General features: G+C 37.3%; 1 protein-coding gene across 1 annotated transcript in view; it reads right to left on the bottom strand.

Moving 5' to 3' along the window:
* The window catches only part of PPP1R21 (protein phosphatase 1 regulatory subunit 21), a 57,664-nt gene that overhangs the window by 20,631 nt on the left and 16,110 nt on the right, over window positions 1-20,923 (bottom strand). The window contains 10 exon segments of the mRNA XM_032497483.1: window positions 705-832; window positions 4,560-4,652; window positions 10,205-10,341; window positions 12,426-12,514; window positions 12,604-12,705; window positions 14,974-15,123; window positions 15,615-15,667; window positions 18,347-18,441; window positions 19,430-19,488; window positions 19,664-19,828. Coding sequence (XP_032353374.1) covers window positions 705-832; window positions 4,560-4,652; window positions 10,205-10,341; window positions 12,426-12,514; window positions 12,604-12,705; window positions 14,974-15,123; window positions 15,615-15,667; window positions 18,347-18,441; window positions 19,430-19,488; window positions 19,664-19,828 — 1,071 coding nt within the window.

Below are 20,923 nucleotides of genomic sequence, written 5' to 3'. Positions count from 1 at the left end.
TGGGCTAAGATCATCCTGAACAGTCCTTTGAATTTATATGTATGGGTAATTCTCAGAGAAATTCTTATCATTAAAGGCTATGATGAACATGTACTCTTAGAATGTGACATCTGCTAAAACTAGTTATCCAAGATAGAACTATTTTTAAAGGCCCTGCACTTTGGTCAGCTTATAATAGTAATTAAGTACTTAATGGTCATTACTTAACATTAAGAGTTCAATGAAAAGACACATGTTAAAGTCAACTTAAAAGTACTTATGAAGGCACAAAACCACAGAAGTAGCATTATGACAAATGTTACCAAAAAACAAAAAGCTTTGAGAGAAAAAACAAAATATTAACAGAATTTTTGTATTTTTTCTCTTTTTATATATCCCAAATTCTATATAGCAGATCTTTAACACACACACAAGGATCTACAGTGAGACCACCTACAATCTTCAAATCATCAATCAAGTATCTCATTAAAACATCAATAGTGACTGACCCACTTATTCATCACAAATGCTTAACAGTAATTACCATATTGTTCTAAATATGAGGTAGGAAGGAGGAAAAGGGAGACAACTTTATTTTAAAGCCTGAAAATCCAAAACCATTTTACAGATTGATTTACCTGTGTCATCCAAGAAAAAAGAAAAAAAAAAAAAGGAGCACACTTAAGAATTAAATTTAATGTCAATATAAACCAGAGAAAAATTACCTTTCCTGCTCCATTTGTCAATGCCACTGCCGATGACAGGATGCAGTCATTAGTTGTTATGAGCTTCTGTGTTGCTGTTGGAAGTTCATGCTCTATCGTAGCCTTTTGACTATAATGTTTGGAAATATCTATAAAACCAATCAAATGAAAACTCATTACTATCTATATACAAGTTGCATACAGATACCCAGCCCATTAACATCTCATATTTACTCTTACAAATTTACAAAATAAATTTGACAAAAAGTGGTTCGTGAAAATCAGGATTGTGCTGAGTATCAATCACATCACAAGTGCCCATGGAAAGAATAGAAAGTGGTGAGGTTCCCTTAACACCATCCTGGTATCTCTATTACAGCTCCCAGCTTGTGGGTTGAATTCTCCCTCTTTTGAGTATTAGCCCTTATTCTACTGCTGGGTAAAATGAGCCTGACTAGTATTTACAGCCTGAAAACCTTGTTTTGATAGCCCAGCAGGCACAAATGAGAATTTATATTGTGCTTATATAAACAAACCATGAGGCTGGAAAAGAATAACCAACATGGGCACAATGTCCCATAATCCCTACTGGATCTTAGCTGGTTGGCCAGACACACTCTAACAATCAGAAAGGTCTGCATGGCCAAATAAGGATTGGATACTCTAGCGTTTGGCTTCACATGCTATTGCCTCCAGTCCAAGAAACTTGTAACAAAGGCCTCTGGTTATAAAAGCATAGAAGAGAGGCTTAGATATAATTGTGTTGAGAGAAACAGCAGTAGGTGAAACTGGCCAAACAGCTAATCTTGGGGTTTTCTGGGTCTCTGAGAAATACAATAATTTCATCCTGGAAACAAGAGAACATGGGATAATTTCAAGACAACATTGATTTACAAGGAATGGTAATTATATTTTTAAATAATAACGTGTTTACAATATATAGCCTCCTCTGAATTGTTTAGAATACTTGTTACAAGATTATCATTACCAGAAAAGTCAAAAATAAATCACAAAACATGGAAATGAACTTTTTAGAGCAGATGTGTATACAAAGAATTTCATTTATTCAGAATCAAGAAATTTAGCTGATTTTAGACTACAGGTAATTAAGAGGAAATAAGAGTATTCAGAAAGAAATGGTATTTGAGATTTAACCTGACAATGATCATGATATTTTAACACAAAATTACTATTTTAAGAATAAGATTAATTTTACTACAATTTAACAGTAGGAAATTGTGTTGTTTGTATATACTGTATGTATATATACATATAAACTTTCATATATATAACTTACAGTTTAAGATAGTTTTAGGTTTATAGAAAAATTACAGAGCTTCCTGGATACCCTTCATCCGACACTACTATGGTACAGTTGTCTCAGTGAAGGGACCAAATAATTGGTACATTACTATTAGGTTTAATGTATTTTTAAAAAATAAATGATTATTCATAAGATATCCAAGTGAATAAAAATTCAATTGGAATGCTGAACATTTTTTATATACTGAACTTGCTAGCCCCTAGAGCAGATATTTTCTTTCTATACACCACAGAAAGTTTTACTCAATATTGTACTGTTAATATACAATACTATAATACAACTGGGTTAGTACATAATCTTGGTCGATTGGTGTAGGTGACTGAAATACTTATAAAAGATGTACACTACTAAGAACCCTCACAGAGGGTTCTATTGAATCAAAGCCACTGTAGTTTAACTATAATAATTCCAATCCAATTGTTTACTCTTTACTGAGTCCAAATATTTTCATTATTTAGTGTGTTCCTTGATATTAAATTTTAACTCCTAAAAGAACAAGGAAATCATGTGATCTAGACCACAGAGGTTTATTTTTATTTTATGTTTCCTACAAGTCTACTCACTGCAGACCTAAGACTAAAGAGCAAACAATTCTCACTTAAAATGCCACTTCTTAAAAAATTAATTCACCCCCATTTTAATTCCACGTAGGATACACATTTTCATAAATCTTTCTCTTTTTATACTAACACCAGCCTACCTGCTTACTTGCCTTCCTTCCTTCCTTCTTTCCAGCTTAGATCAAGCAATTATTCAGGGCAAAGCATCAAGAGAAAAGGTTTGAAATAAGAATTCTCTTAAGAACAAAGTTTATTCTGTTAATGCCAGTTAGTGCTCACTCTGAGCTTTCATGAGAGACACACAATAGTGTTCCAGCTAGGTAAGAAGACAGATTTGAACTGTAAACCTAGCAGCAAGAGCCCTAATCTGCTACCAACCATCCTTCATGTTTTCCAATATCTTCTCCTTTTATTATGTCCACTTTCAAGGACAGAAACAAGATGAGGCACAAAGGGGGCTTAGGGGGCCTCTGATCCTCCCTAATCTCCACCAGCTCATGCCAGAGAATAACAGTAACATTCTTTGACTTGGACTACTAGGCATCTTCTTAATCTTATGTCACATATAAACAAAAGCATCTTTAGAAAACTTAAAAATGTATTATTATTTACAGAAGCAGAAATAAAAATCAAGATTTTTTAATGTAAATGAAGCTTTAAGATCCTTCTCAATGGACAGCTACCCTCCACTGCTTTAGCTACCTGCCTTTATCAAAATTCTACAAAAAACACTAGGAGGAACAAATCGTAACATTAGCAAAGGAAAAGTTAGGAAACAAAGCCAAAAAACCTGCAGCCACAGAGCTACTTGTGGTTTCATCAATGGCCTAGTTCTAGGTTAAGTAAAGTTCTGGAATAGAGACTATAGTTAATGAGCTCCCCAAATCAAAAGCTGCACAGCTAAAAGGTATCAGTCCCTCAGGTTTTCTACAGACCAGACTAAATTCTGGAGGGTTGGGGCTGACTATTGTCACCTGCCACCAAGACTGTCCATGCAAGCTATGATTCCTGAAAGCAGACCTAGATCCAGAAGTACAGTGACTTTAAATTCCTTATAATTGAAGGCAAGCCACAGGAAGGAGCATTCTCCAGACTGAATGGCAAAGTGATACTGGATAATACTGCTGAGACTAAGACTGATTCTCACTACCAGAGGTTATGTGCCAATCTATAGAAGGGTCCCAAATATACCCATCTTATACATGCCATCCAACAAAGTTTTAAGTTTTTAAAAGGTATTTTCTGTGAAACCAGTCATTGGTCACAATTGTACACTAAACACCACAGTGAAAAATCTAGGCACCTGGGCTGTTTCCAATAGTCCTTAATAATTGCTCCTGTCCTCTCCTCCTGCACTTACTCCAACAGTCTTGAAAAGGAAGAGAAAGGAGGAAAAAACTTAGGAGCCATGCAGAGCTACAGATTAAAAAATCAGGACTCAGAATCACATGCTAAGAAGCAAATGAAATATCCTTCAACGATTATATTCTTAGGCACACATAGCAACTGACAAAAGCTTAAAAACAGACCTTCATTCCTTAAGCCTCTGCTGAACAAAAAAGAACTTAAAATGGGTACTCCAAACCTAAAAATGCACAGGAGGGTAGAAAACCAGTGCATTCTTTCTGGGTACATTAAACCTTCATTTCCTCAGTTCCTTCATGCTTGGGCTCTAACAAGTGCAATATTTTGCTAAATGCTTCTGAATAGCATGTCTGGTTTGATAAAATTCACACACCTGCCTTAAGTCAGAGTAATGCATTTTTGGCTACAGTTCTGTGCACAAGGGTTTCTCTTCAGCACTCTGTTTACCTTCAGGAAAAAAGCAGATGGGAAAAGCAGAAGGCAGAGAGCTGTGCACTTCAACGTAAGCCAAATGCTACTAAGCCTTTATCTGGGGTCTATTACTCTCAGCAGTATTTGTTTAAATCTAATTTAGGCATATCTGAGAAAATGGGACGAAGCCTATTTAGGTTCTTTTTCAAGCCTCACCTTTCATGACATCATGAAATCCATTCAGAGCAGCACCAACATTTGTTAGGACAGAACTGTAGTTTGTTCGAAGGAGTCCATCTGGCTCTGTACCTAGGAAATCAAGATCACAAACCTAAGCATTTTCCCAGAAGATTTCTCCTGAAAAACTGATAGCCCACTATCTCCCCTGTACTTTAGAGAATGAATACTGCCTGTGATATGTTGAAAATAATGGCTTTTAACATCATTGCAGACACATTCGGATAAAATGGTGATAATTGAAGACACATCTAAATTGATTTTCATCCCCTATGTCAACAAATATTAATGGTTAAGAATCAAAATTAAATTGCTCAGCAGGGTTATGTCTTTCACAATTCTTTTTGAAATAACGTCTCTGTGAATTTCACCTTATTACTATAGAACACATTTCTCATTTTGCTCTTTCCCTACAGATCATTATTTGCTGAACATCACTAAAAACACTATTACTCAAACATAGTTCCAATTCTGGCATGACACCACGACCCAGCTCCACAGATCCACTCCCCAGTACAACTGGTGAAATTATTTTACAACCACTTAAAATGTTGGAAATTACCCTAAGGGCACACAGCAAATGAAGAAACAGTTACTCAAGAAAACCTGTATCAACTTGGTAGGAACAGTAAGAATCTGTGGTATTTGAACCAGGACCCACTCTCTCCCCCTACCAGTCAGTGAGCTAGAAATCCCAGTCCAGAGGGTACAGCCAATGACACAGGACTCCCTCTCCCCTAATTCAGCTGGACAGCTGAGTTCCTTATCTTGCTCCCAGCTACCTGTTGCTGAGGCTAAGTTCTAGTTAAGTATGACTCAGAGGTGGTGGCTCTCTTCTATCATCCAGCCCCGACTTGTGGGATGGAGGCTTTACATGGGCATGGTGCTGCTGAGAACATGGGGCCTTGACCACCCTGACCCCAACTCATTAACAAGAGTTCCATGCTGAAAGAGGCAAGCTGAGGAGAGCTAGGGCTGCTGCCCTATACTGTCCATGGAGTGCTCAAGCACTCATGCAAGAGTGTCACTCTGAGAGAAGTGCATCATTGTCCCCACCCCTAGCATAGAACCATGGCTCAGAGATTTAGTCCAAGGGAGAAACAGTTTTTTAAACAGAAAGCTCTGGATCTCTTTCCAAAAGAACTAATTTAATTCGCAACAGACTGGGGAGAAGTTTAAGCCTAGGGGTGCTGTGAAAGCAATTAATGTACAAAAGAAACTAATACATTCATTGGAGATATGAGCTAAACTGACATCTATCAACTGATTCTTAACAAGGGTTCCAAGACCATTCAACAGGGAAGGAATAGTCATTCATCATCATTGAAATGCATGATGTTGAGACAGCTGGATAGCCACTATGCGAAAGATTAAGTTGAACCTTACCTCATACTATATACAGAAATTAACTCAAAATAGATCGATGACCTAAATGTAAGAACTAGAAGTATAAGACTCTCAAAATGACCCATAAGGATAAGTCTTCATGACCTCACATTTGACAACAGATTCTTAGGTATGACACCAAAAGCCTCAGTATCAGAAGAAAAATAAATTTGACTTCATTAAAATTAAAAACTTATACTTCAAAAGACACCATCAACAAAATGAAAAGATAATCTGTAAAAATGGAAGAAAATCTTGAAAATCAAATCTCCACCAGGGAAATGCAAATCAAACCTACAATGAGATACCACTTCAAAAAGTCGGGTAACAACACAAGGGTGGCTAAAATCAAAAAGTCACATAACGAGGGGGAGATCAAGATGGCAGAGTAGATGGACATTAAGCCTACCTCCTCCCTCAAAAATATATCTACAAATCTCACAGAATATCTACTGAAAGCTGAGAGAAGATCTCATACAACCAAAGCTGCAAGAAAGATCCACATGTAACTGGGTAGGACAAAGGGAAAGGGGAGAAGAGGAAGAACTGGGGTGGGACATACACCCGAGGGAGCTGTGAAAGAGGAAAGGTTCCCTCATCCTGGGAACCTCCGTCACTGGCTGGGAGGTCTGCCGGGACAGATAGGGAGCTCCAGAGGCTCAAGAGGAGAATGCAGGAGCTGGTTTGCAGCACTGCAGGGTATAGAGAGACACAGATGGTCCTTGCTACGTCACAGCACTTCCCAGGCCCAGACACAAGCCTGCTAGTGTGTGCAACGTTGGTGCTGAAGTGGCCCCTAAGGGCAGCACCAGCAACAGTGAGCTTTGTGGGTGCACATGCCATGTGGCAAGAGGCATCACAGAGTCACACATCCCAGTGAACAGCTCCTGGGAAAGAACATGCAGCGGCTCCTTTCCCAAAGGAGTACTTCAGTCCTGCCTAACTCACACCACAGCTGGGAACCAGAACTGAGGGCTTCTACTCCAACAACTGGGGAGCAGACCCCACCTCCAAAAGGGCTGTGACAACTATAGTGCACAGAGGAGGCCCCACCCAACATCCAGTGCAGACTCTGGCAACCACAACACCAAACATGCCCCCTGGCAAGGGGACAAGGGCCAGCACATCCTGAGGAAAGATGGCAGGAATCTATACCAAAAACAGCCCTTGCTCCAAAAATATTGGACTCACACAGCCTACACAGGGTCACTCTTAAATAAAAACAGCCCTTGAAGACAGCAGTAGATAACTGTTTCTCCGAAATTCATAGAAATAAAAGTAAAATGAAAAAGCAGAGAAACTACTACCAATTAAAAGAACAAGAGAATCCCCTGAAAGAACAATGGAAACAGACTTCTCCAGTCTACCAGACCCTGAGCTCAAACAGGAGGCAGTAAAAATGCTGAAGAATTAAAGAAAGACTATCGAAAGAAATGCACATTTCTGTAACAAGGAACTAGAACTATAAAGATGAGCCAATCAAAATTAGACAACTCAGGGGGACTATAGCTCAGTGGTAGAGCACGTGACTAGCATGCTCAAGGTCCTAGATTCAATCCTCAGTATGCCCATTAAAAAAATAATAATAAACCAAGCTAAGCAATCAATAGCAAAGTAAATAATGCAGACAAACAAATAAGTGACCTGAAAGACAGAATAAAGGAAATCATCCAATCAGAACAGAAGACAGAAAGACAAATGAAAAAAAAAAAATGAAAGCAATATAAAAGACCTATGGGATAATACAAAGCGTAACCAACCTACACATAACAGGAATCCCAGAAGAAGAAAAAGAAAAGGGGACTGAAACTATATTTGAAGAAACTGTGGCTGAAATTATCCCAAACATAAAGAAAGAAACAAATATCCAGCTACAGGAAGCAGAGAAGGTCCCAAACAAGGTAAACCCAAACAAACCTACTCCAAGATATATCATAATCAAAATGGCAAAAGTTAAAGAGAGGATTCTAAAGGAAGCAAGAGAAAAACAAAGAGACAGTTACAAGGGAATCCCCATAAGGCTACCAGCTGATTTCTCTAGAGAAACTTTGTAGGCCAGAAGAAAGAGGCAAGATATATTCAGTCTTGAAAGGGAAAACATGCAACCTAGGATACTGTACACAGCAAGATTATCATTTAGAATAGAAGGAAAGAGAAAGAATGTCTCAGACAAGCAAAAACTAAAACAATAGAGCAATAATAAACCTATCCTAAAAGAAATATTGAAAGGTCTTCTCTAAATAGAAAAGAAGCAAAAATCTATAGGGAAGGGAAAATCACAATAGTTTGATTGTTAAAAAAAAAAAAATCAAAAAATTCTGTGAAAGCAATTATAACTACAACGAACAGCAAAATGATAAACATGAAGATGTAAAATAGAACATCAGAATCACACGTGTGGGGGAGGGGAGTAAGAAAATGTAGATCTTTTATAATGTGTTTGAGCTTGTATGACTACCAGTCTAAAACAACTAGATATAGCTATGAGTTAATATACTTGAAAACCAGGGTAACCACAAACCAAAAACATACAACAGATTCATGGAAACCAAAAAGAAAGGAACTCAAACATAATACAAAAGAAAACCATCAAACCACAAAAGGAAAAACAAAAAGGAAAGAGGGAAAGAGAAGAAATACAAAATCAACTGGAAAACAAGGTTTAAAATGGTAATAAATACATACTTATCAATAATCACTTCAAATGTCAATGGACTAAATGCTCTGATCAAAAGAGACAGAGTGGCAGATTAAATAATACAATAAGAACCTACAATATGCTGCCTACAAGAGACCCATTTTAGGGAGAAAGACACACATAGATTGAAAGTAAGAGGATAGAAAAAGATGTTTCATGCAAGTGGAAATGACAGGAAACCAGGGATAGCAATATTCATATCAGACAAAACAAACTCTAAAACAAAGACCATAAAAAAAAGACAAAGAAGGACACTATCTAATGATCAAAGGATCAATACAAGAGGATACCACTTTCATTAATATATATGTACCCAACACAGGAGCACCTAAATACATAAAAAAATACTGACAGACATAAAGGGAGAAATTGAATGGGAATACAATAATAGTAGGAGACTTTAACACTCTAATGACATCAATGGACAGATTTTCAATCCAGACAGAAAATCAATAAGGCAACAGAGATTACAAATGACACATGAGAACAGTTAGACTCAATTGATATCTACAGGACACTGCATCCAAAAAAACCAGAATACACATCCTTCTCAAGCAAACATGGAACATTCTTAGGGTAGACCACATACTCAGACACAAAACAAGTCTCAACAAATTTAAGAAGACAAATTATTTCCACCATCTTTTCTGACCAAGACGGCATGAAACTAGAAATCAACCACAGAAAGAGAAACAAGGAAAAAAAATATTACATGGAGACTAAACAACATGCTACTAAAAAGCCAATGTGTCACCAATGAAGTCAAAGAGGAAATTAAGAAAACAGATAAAAAACAAATTTCTTCTGTATAGCACAGGGAACTGTAGTCAATATCTTATAATAACCTACAATGAAAAATATGAAGACAAATATATGTATATATATGTATGATTGAAACATTATGCTGTACACCAGAAATTGACACATTGTAACTGACTCTACTTCAATGAAAAAATAATAATAATGTAGTCACAATTAAACCAATCAAAAAATGGACAGAAGACCTAAATAGACATTTCTCTAAAAAGACATACAGATGGCCAACAGGCACATGAAAAAATGCTCAATATTGCTAATTATCAGAGAAATGCAAATCAAAACTACCATGAGGTATTGCCTCACACCAGTCAGAATGGCCGTCATCGAAAAGTCTACAAATAATAAGCTCTGGAGAAGGTGTGGAGAAAAGAGAAACCTCCTACACTGTTGCTACAAATCCTTACGCTTTGTCCTCTCCATTTAAGAAAGAAGAAGGGGAGAAAGAGATTTAATATTTAATGTATGTCTTCAATGTCTGATATTGTACATTTTAAATTCAACTGAATATACTTCCATTTTATAAATGGGAAAACAAGAGCAGAGAAGTAAAGTGATTTGCCCAAGGTCATATATTTTTAAGGGGCTGGACAAATTGAATTCAAGTTTTTCTCACCCCAGATCCTAGGCTTTTCTCACTTAAACATGCCAAACCCCCTCCCTTCTCTAGCTTATTGTAACTCTAAGTTCTTAAAATTGAATCAAGAGCAAAAAACACACTTACTTGGCAAGGCGAGAAGACCAATGTAAGTCTGCAGCTTCTCAAACACAGCTGTCATCTTTTTCATGTCCTGAGACAGCTCTATATTCCTGGCTCGTAACGCAGACGTGCAAAGGGAAGCTTCACATTCTTCTTCTAAACTAGGAATGGGCAAATTTTTTTTAAAGTGAGCATCCTGAATGATTTTCAATTCGTTATAAGAAACCATTCCCCTTGAGAGAATTTGCCAAAAAAAAAAAAAGGAAGAAAGAAATTTGACCTCATTTACAAGGTTCCATTTTTTATACCATAATATACACGCTTGCTGCAAATGCCAATGCAGCAAAGGACAAATAAATGGAGGAAATAAAGGCAGGAGCCCATTATCTTTCCATCCTGAGAGCAGCACAAAAATGTTTCCCTTAAAAATATTTTTAGGAGAAAAATATTTCATAGACTGAATTCCTAAAGAGAACTAATTAAACAGGAACAAGGAGCTAGAATCATTAAGAAAACTTATTCAGTGTATGTAGTTTCAAAAGTCAGACTGGTAAAAACAATCTATAGACTCAATCTGAAAGTAAATGCTTAACATTCATAAAATATATTTTACCATTTTCAATTTTTAAATGGTACTTGGAAAAACTTAATCATAAGGTTAAAAAACTACATAGACTCTCAATAGTGTTTATTAAAAATGTGCAGGTAATCAAGTAAAATGCTTTTTACACAAAGCTAGGAAAAGTTATTAGAACAAGAATGATAATGACATCCACTCTCTTGACCCTGCCACTTCTCTTCTATTTATTTATAGCAGACAGCTTCATTAAATACTAAGCCCATTTACTACTAAAGAAGAGGTCATATTGTCAATTAAAGTGGTATTTAAACCAATGACAAAAAAAATTGCCTAAAAACATGAATACCTGATAAGGTAGGGCTGAAAGCATATGGGACAGAACATTCCAAGAATAGGAATCTTAGATCAAGAAAGGGCTTATCCAGTGTTTCTAAAAATGTAATATTGAAAAAATTAATTAAGATAAAATAAAAATGCGTAACTATTTCAAGTAGTAAATACCACTTTTGCAATGGTTCTTAAACAGATTCTTTTTAACATAAGTCAAACCAATAAAGTATATTCAGTGTTAAACTTATACAGTCAATTTTCAAAAAAATTTAATTACACTGAACTTAAAACATTAAAGGATCTGAATGAAACTATAATGAACTCATAATTATTAGTTCAAATCATAATTCTCTGATTCCTAAAATTCTGTCATATGCACTAATCATGGAATTCAGTTACTAAAATACCTTGTTAGGTTAGAATTGGGAAGTAAGATGGCTCTTGACACAGTAATTTCTCTATAATAAAATTTCACATTTTTGAAAAGTTAAAATCTACTACTTTAGTTCTACAAGGACTTAAAAACTCTAAGTACTTGTATTATTTTCAATACTGTAAGTTATTCATTTACATATTTCCTAAACCTTAGTTTGCAATATGGTATAATACACATATGTTCTTATTTCTCTTATGTTCCAGTTGTACTGTTCTTTCATTTAGTCTTTTTGAAGACTAAATCTCAGGATGAAAAGATTTAGATGAATTAGGAGTCTTGGTAGTTTTAGACCAAAAGCATCAAAATGTACAAGCAATGTTCTCAAATTTCCAGTTACATAAATTATTTGCTCTTGCCTTTCCAGAAATATTTAAGATGGAATATTTAAGGTTACTAAATTACATATGATATGAGGACTGGAGTAAATAAACAAAATTTTTACTTTATAACTTAAATAAATTACCAATAATAAAAACAACAATATACTATTTCAAAGAAACTAAGGATTACGCATTCAAATGTAGAGGCTGTTATATACCCCCATCTAGATGTTTACAGTAAAAGGATGATAAATAACCAAAACTGAATTACTTTCAATAAGTGTGTCATTCGCAAGCATTAAAAATACTGGTTCACATAGCATTACATGGTTATCGTAGTATTCACAGTACAGAACTACTGAAAAAACCCTAGCTAACAAACAACAATTCAATTTTTTTAAATCTAAGTTTGTACTGCTCAAGCCACGATTTTCCTTTTTCACAGAAGTCCAAACTGGCTGTGGTGCAGATAACTCAGGCACATCACAAGGCGCACATGTTACTACTTCATTAACTCCAGCACAGGTCAGGTGACACCTCATAATTCCCCAAGCTCCCTGGCCTTAAGGGCTAAAGTACCTTTTTAACTGATAGGGAAGAATCTTCCTAAGAAAACATATGTAAGAGGTTAAATGCTCTGAAAAAGTTTTCAATTTCACAGTTGTCTCCTGGAAAAGAAAAACAATTTCAAGGTTAATAGTGCCATCTGAAAAAGAAGAGCTCCTGCTTTCAGAAGTAAAACGTAGAAGGAAATTACCAGGACAGTCACAGTATCCTCAGTAATACTTTCAAATAAATGAAGCATTCCTTCCTCAAGAGGGCGAACATAGGATGCATTTTCATGAAGATATTGTGAGAACTAAATAGAAAGGAAAGAACTGAATTAAATCACTGGAAAACAAAGGATATCAACACATTTATAAATGGACTCACTGAGTTATAAACCTAAATTCTTTTGGAAACTTTTTTTGGGATGTTTGGCTTTTACACAGAGCTCCCTGCTAGCAATCCCAGATACTATCCCCAAGTCCCCATCCCACTGCACAAGGGGGAACTAGAAGAGGGGTGACAAAATTAACAAGCAGGCAAGGGGGTACCACTTACAACCCAGCACCAACAGGCCTTCTTCCCTCAACACCTGCTTGGGTACAGAGGTTCCAGTTTAAAAAAAAAAGATTTGATAATCAAAATTGTATGACATAGACTTTTGTATTATTTAACTCATTTTTTTAAGAAACAAGCCCTTTAAGGACAGCTTCTTATTTTTACTGTATACACTGCTCAAAGTTAACAAATTCCAGGAATGTTGTTATCATCAAAACTTTTATAAAAACTTTTATAACTGTCACGGATACTGTAATACCTACAAAGGATTAACTCAGTATGAAGATAAGATTTCAAAAGAGACTCCACAGGCACTTGGATAATTTCGAAAAAAAAGTTAATTTTTCACTTGTGAAATATCTGTTATCTAAGAACTGTATAATGGCTCAGGATTCAGTTCCTCAGAACAGAAATGTAAGGTCCCATTTTGCACAAATGTGATTCATCTGGCCCTACTGCAAGCTACACAGATATACAGGCCTGGGAAACTCAACCTCTCTGGGCTTTGATGCGCAGAGCTGTAAAATAAGTTAACTCTAAGCTCACAGGTATAAAAGGTATAAAAGTCTACTTTATGAATTCTAAAAACAAGTCTAAACACTTTGGTCATCTTTTAACACATGGTTTCTGATTCTTTTTCAATAATACTTATTAGGAAACCCACACTGGGCTTCTCAGAGGCCAAAGCACCAAAGGTAAAGTATTGAGAAAAATATGAATTCTTCCAAGTAATTAAATGCTTAAGATGAACGTATTTGATTCTCACTCTGTGCGCATAATATGGCAACAAACTAAAATAAAACAATGGACAAAGAACAAGTATTGAGTGGGAAGTCTTTTTTTCTCTTATAAGTGTAAAAGAAAATATAACTACATTAAAATGCCACAGTTCCATTTTCCTTACCCAGGTCATCTGAAGGCTTTTTCCCACAGTGATATTAAAGGGCACTTCAAAAACCTCAAGTTTAATTTTTGTGAACTTCAAGAGAAGTTTCATCAAAACTGATGAAAACCAAGCATGGTTTCCCATGTGGAAGGCAGCACGTGACGATGGTAAGAGCTGGCCTTCCCTGAGTGCCCACTATGTGCCAGACACTGTTCTTAGTGCCGTACGTGTATTATATCATTGAACCCTCAAACATACTGCCAGGGAGGTACTATGTCCTGCATTTTCAAGATGCATAGAGAGGTTAAATAAGTTGCCCGAGGGGACACAGAAAATGGCAGAACTGGGCTGGGTCCCCAGGAGTATGACTCCAGAGTGCAAGCCTCTGCTATGCTAATAGGCACTTACGGATCTGTGGACATAATGCAACTCAAACCCTGTAAACATTGCAGGATGCACACACAAAAAAAGGAGGGGGGGTGATGACAAGAAGAATTGGGTAAGTAGAAGAGAGGCAAGACTCACTTCAGACCGCCAGTTATGGGGCACTGAGTGCGCGTCGACAGTGAGATCCCCACCTTCCTCCCTTCAGGACGGCCCTAATGATCCTGCCTCCTGCTCGTCTCGGCTCTGAGTAACATACCAGCCTCGCACACTGTGTCAGGTCTGGTCTGTGTGACCCGTCCCATACAGCAGGAATGACGGTATGTGACTACATGCAAACTCTCTCTGCTCTTCCTCTCTGTGGTTTTGCTCATGACTTCCCCTTTTCCAGGGGTAAAACACCTATCCTGCTTCTCTCCTCCTATCCAAATCATGCTCATTTTTCAAAGCTCAGTTTAATCATGAAAGAATCTTTCCAGACACTATCACCAGCAGCAACCCTCCCCTCCCTGATGACCTCATATCACTTGCTGCTCCTAACACCCACTCACACTAAGGTCTTTTAACAACACCCTCGTTCATTTCTTAAGAATCTCCATAGTTGCCATATTTTCTTGAGGGCAAAGCCTATGACTTATAGTTTTTCCCATGTCCTCCATAGCATTTCACTGATGCACAGACATGGTCTGATAATAAATAACAAGTCTCCATGTGTGTTCAGGGCAGACAGAAGGTATCCTGAGTTAAATTTACCTTCTGATTCAATGGCGATATAGTGTCGATGGCAGAGTCAACAGGAAAAATCTGAATCCTTTGTTCTGTGTAAGTGTGAAAGTTCAGAAGAGCCTTGACAAGATCCTGAACAAAAGCCAGGGCCTGCCCAGCAATATCCCGCATCTTCAGCTTTGAAATGAAAAAGATACAGTTAAAGTCAGCTACCAAGTTATGATTTCCAAACAACTTTATTAACTCTGCTTTTGGAGAAAATATTTGAATTCTAATTATTCCTTAATTAAAATTCATTTGCACCCACTTAGATTTTAACATTACCACCTAAGTAAGTTAGAAAGCCACCAGTTTTGACAAATATACCTCCTCCACTTAACCTAGACTGTTAAAGTGCAATGTCCACCAAGCTAAACAAAAGGTATGACTCACAAAATTAGTGCATCCCACAATTCAGTTCTAATGTTATCAGATAAGAGAGACAGCAAAAATCTGTATTATTTACAAACTCAAAAACAGCAAGTTACACAATTTAAAGTCATGTATGAGAAAGGAAAGCTGAAGTTAAATGCAATGTTTTGGTGCACTAAACAGAGGCCCAAACAACTAATGCATGTTTCTGAGAAGTCTGACACGCAAATTGCTGAAAATAAAAGCTTCATCTTTACCTGATGTCTCCTATTGTGGACCGGAACGTTCAGAGCGTTATACTGACTATACTCTGCAAAGCAAAAATGGATATACATTAAGTCATTTTGCAGTTACAGGAAAACAGCTTAACTGAGAAATACTGAATGCCCTGCAGCAAAATCAGCTTTACATAAGAATTTAAGATGATCAAAGCCACAATCACAGTACAGGAGAATGAAGGAACTTAGACAGAATCAGTTGTTTCTCAGGTAAGGTAATAGTTCCATTTTTTTTTTTTTTTTAACTTTAGGATAAAAAACCAAACCCTAACCCTGTGTTTCTAAGAAATCATTTCAAAAATTCTTTTGGGGCCCAACAAGATTACTTAGAAAGGCTCATAATGTTCTCGCCATCTTCTGTCACTCTTCCTGAAATAGCCCTGCACACAGCTGCCACGCTAATCATCCAAAAATGCCAGTGTTTCCATGACACTACAATATTTGAAAATCTATCACTGCCTGCTATCACTGACTCCAATGACTCAGTCCTAACTTTTCTGGGTGGTTTCCACACCTTTCTCACAGTCCTCCTCTAGAGTCTGCCCTAGAGTCTGTCACTGATCTGATAGCCTCCATTTCTATTAGATCAGCTGTGTACTCCCAGCTTGGTCTCCCATCCGTCAATATGCATTCTCCTATCAGCCCTCTTTCCGCCTTGCTCATATTCCTTCCCAGCCTGGTCATCATTTTCAACACTGCTCTTGCTAACAGAAAACTAGATCAGGGTCCACGACAATATATTCTGCCTAATTTAAGCAGGGAGGGGTCTTCAAAGTTACTCAGCCCTCCATGATTTCATTGCTGTGTCTCTATCATACTTCACATAACATCTACTCCAAATCTTTTGAATTTCAAGCCCCCAATACCATTCCTCCTTTCCTCCTCTACCCTATGGATGGGTTGGCCTCCCCCTACAATGTCAAGACTAGAGCCAAAGCACAAGGGGTTCTTACACTCCTCACTCTCTATCCCAGAGTCTATGGCTTCACATATCCTTTCCTCGGCTAAACTTCTGGGCCCCTAGCAACAGCCCCTTCTGACCCCAGCAGGCCTTAGAATGTCTATCACCCCCTCCTTCCTATACTTTCAAAATCACTTCATTATAAAAAGAGCATCTTTTGCAGCTTGTTTATCCCCACAGTGACGTCTCCCCTTTTACTTGTATCATACTTCATTCTCTGCGCACCCGTCCCCTGTGTGCACAAACTCTCCTTTTTCTCTTCTGGAGTGCTGAGGATTAATATTCTGGCAGATTGGTGTGCACTGCCCTCCACACCCCATTGTAGCCTCCGGTCAGACTTAACAAAGTACTGCTCAGCAGGCCCTGACAGCACCTTTCATCCTACATACCACTCTCCATGCAGTTCCCTGGCTCCTTCTTCCTCATCTCTCTGACCAATAAAACCTACTCTGGCATCCTGGCCCAACTTAAAGCACACTTCTTCCAAAAGGGCTTCCCCAAACAACCCTACCAGCAGTAATCAGCCTTCCTCTGAAACTCCAAGAGATTCTTCATGGAATAGCTTAGCCCATATTTTAGACATTTCTACATCTTATCTCTCCCCTACTGGACTACAAATTTCTTGAGGGCAGAGATTTTTGTCTTATGCATTTTTAACATATTCTATGCTCCCTGCCAATCTAGACTTTCAGCAAATATCTCTATATACGTCAGAACTAAAAGTAGTAACCTACTTGTGACATAATAAGGACTTAAAATAGAGTTACAACTAGTACTAGAAAAGAAAGCACAAACCCAAAGAGATTCAGAAAGAAATTCTAGATCTGATGACTGATAGATACAAGGATTAAGGGTGAAATGAAATGCCAAGGCTTCAAGTCTAGTAGATCAAAGTACACTGGTGCTATTTACATTAATGTAGAAAACAGTAAAAACAGGTGTTTTCAGAGAATTTAGGTTTTTGATATAATAATGACATGTTGATTTCAGTGTTAGATCACACTGCTATTTTTCTTTGGTGTCTTTTCTTTCCTTTTTCTTTAGGTTTTCCTTAAGAAAAATTGAGACATCATCAAAAATTAATTTCAATCATATAATTATGAAACAGGAAATGTGTATGCATTTGAATTTAAGTTTCTGAATCCAATTAAATGTTTTCTTTGTTTTCAAGTTTTTGATTTAATTCTTGACTAAAGATCACAAATTTGGCACCTGTTGTACACGTAAGTTGATGTTTTATTTTTTCCTAAGTTCTTCTTGTTGCTCTTGGCTGTGTAAACTACCAGACCATTCCCAGGATGAGCAGGAAGCAGGGCTTCCCCAAGTCAGCTCCCTAACTATCACTGGGGACTGTCCAAAGGGCAGGAGCGACCAAGCTAAGAAGATTCACTTCCCACCCATCCCCCTACTCCTCTCCCGCCTCATTGCCTACCATGATCAACTTTTCTTATACAAATATCGAGGTACTTTATGTGCCGGTTGGTTTTCACCCTGGGATACGCTAAATTTGTGCAACAAAAAAGTAAGTTTTGGGCTTTTTCCAAGTCTAGCTTTGGAATAGTTATATGATAACTTAAAATCTCCCCATAAAACATTAAGAGCCAAAGCTTATCCAAAGGACAAAAGGAAACCAATCCTCTGTTGGGCCAATGAGATTTTCTGACAAATAGATCAGAAATTATGTTAATTAGCTGGTTATCACAAAGAGGTTCGGAGTTGCAAACATTGGAAAACTGTACATAATACCTACTTGTATCATTAAAAGGTACTTTTTCACTGATGATTGATAAGGATTCCTCTAATCTACCTGACAAATCTTCATGAAGATTCTTTAACTGTAACTGACTGAAAGAAAAAAATACAAAACCATATTATCAACAGACAGTGGATGGGTTATTTGCTTGTTACCTCAACAGCTGGTATCAGGCTTTCAAAGAATCATGCCTGACATCTCAGATGCTCTTGGTAGTAGAGAGTTGTTTAAAAAATGAAGATACAAAAAATAGTAAGTCTTGATTCTAAACTTCCTAAGACATCTGCTGAATGAATGGAAGTTTGGAAGAATTTATCACAGTCACATTTATTTATTTATAAATACAGTAAGTGTTATATTTTATACAATCTTAAGTTTATTTCCCCAAGCTCAAAGAAATCATAGAGCCATTTCAAAATCACAAATTTGCTCTTTACAACACATAAATATTTGTTCAAGTATTATGGTGAAGTTTTTTTAAAGTATTATATTAGATTTCTTTCTCCTTTGAGCTCAAAATCTGATCATTTTTGGTTGTAATTCAATTAGAAGCATAGGCACACATGTAAACCATGCACATAGCTCTAACAATGAAACTAATCTGAAGAAATCTACTTGATTGAGTCTATTAAACTAAAAATGTCATTTATCAAGTAAATGGTGGTGCATGCTCTTACCACCCAGAGATAAGCAGTATTTTAAGATGTAGCTATCTGCAAATTAGCTATCATAACCTCTATTTTATTTAAAACGTACCATTAAAAGGATGACACCATGATCATTATCAGAAGGCTTTCTCTCTAAAGTAGTCTGAGACAAAAAGGATCCAGTCCTCAGGACAGGAGCCCCAGGATGCCATCTGCCACAGCCCTTAACACCCGCAGCCTGAGGACTAATGCACACACCCCTCTACCAAGAACATAAGGTCCCAGAGATAACAGAATTGGAAAGGATCCTGGAGACTACCTACTCCTATCTCACTGCAAATGTGAGAAAATTAAGAGAGAGGAGCTACTAAACCAAAACTCAGGTCTTCTGATTCTCACTTTAGTGTCTCTTGGAATTCACGTTTCCACATACCATTCTTCTGTCCGAAGTCGACACTCCTTGGCCTCCTTTTCTAGAGTCTGAGATTTTACCTGAATTTTAGAAAGAAAAGAAAAGCAGATGGCTCAGGCTACAGATGAGAGCATGCTGAGGAGACACTGCAGGCAGCAGTCTTGCCCTAAATAGCTAATTCTGTCCTATAAAGCACACAGACGATTTACAGAAGCCTGCACTATTTAACGTGCTCTCTCCGATAGCGGGGCTTACTTCTAGTTTAGCCTTGTCGTTCTGCAGCTTCTCGATGGTTTCCATGTACTTCCTCGTCAGGCCGTCGACCACGGCTTGGTGCTGGGCCGCCTCCATCTCCAGGGTGGCCAGCCGACTCCTCAACTCTGCTTCCACATGCTTGTGCTGCTCATCGGCTTCAAAAAACTGAAAAGAAAAGATCATTTTCTCTTCTCACCATGTCCCAATATATGCAAATGAAGAGAAACCTACTGTAGTGACTAATCATTGAGCAACTTCCGTAAGGTTCCATATGCTCACTATGCAAAAGCCAAACACACATGGCCTCAGTGGATCCTCACCGTATGTCAGAGGTAGTGCCACTGTAATCCCTCCTCTACAGACGAGGAAACCGAAGCTTCAATGGGCTACTTAACTAGTCAAATGTCTCACAGCTAAACATTGCAGAAATGAGACCTGAATACAGGAGATCTACTCCAAAGTCTTCTCCTTCCCACCTCCTGAATTTCTATTTCAAATAAATTCTGGCACACAGAGACTTCAACTGACCAGGGTATAACTCTTGTATATAACACAATTATATAATCAAAATTCAAATAGACGTTACTCCTGAAGCATGTAAAGCTCCTTTCCTTAACGAGAATACAGTACTAATTAAGAATTATGAATACTTAACACAAAATGCATGAGGCCAAAAGTTCATCTTTTTAAACCTTTTCAAAGACCAAGAAAGCACATTTACTTTCCACTGTTTGACAATGCTCACCATTTCACATTAAAAAAAATCAGGAGAAATAGGTGATGCCTCACACTACACACTGAATGGTTTGGAGCAAACATTGATTACTCAACATTCCATAAATATCGGACGGGCTGCCATGAGTGAGGCCCTGTTCTGAGGCGAGGGAGACAAATCCAATATAGTCTGTACCATATAAGACCTTCCAGACTAACAGGGAAACATAAAAACCAACTAAACAGCAATAAATTAAAAAGCAAACACTATTACTGATAAATCCCCATCCAACCATTTCCTATATAAAGCGAACAGTGCCCAGTATATGTCTGTATTATTAACTTATAAAACTATTCTGCTGTTCTCTGAACAAGTGCATATTCAAAGCATATATCCATACTAAAATATAAGTAAGATTTTAGAAATGAATACATGACATGACATATATACCTAACAACCACAGGAAACATTAACATACCCTCCCATACACAAAACACTCCATCTTGCACTGGTTTTTCCACATTCCAGATCACATAGCCTATTTT

The sequence above is a fragment of the Camelus ferus genome, chromosome 15 (genome assembly GCF_009834535.1).
Source record: "Camelus ferus isolate YT-003-E chromosome 15, BCGSAC_Cfer_1.0, whole genome shotgun sequence".
Classification (NCBI taxonomy): Eukaryota; Metazoa; Chordata; class Mammalia; order Artiodactyla; family Camelidae; genus Camelus; species Camelus ferus.
The sequence above is the reverse complement of the archived record's forward strand: the minus strand, read 5'-3'. Positions and strand labels throughout refer to the sequence as shown.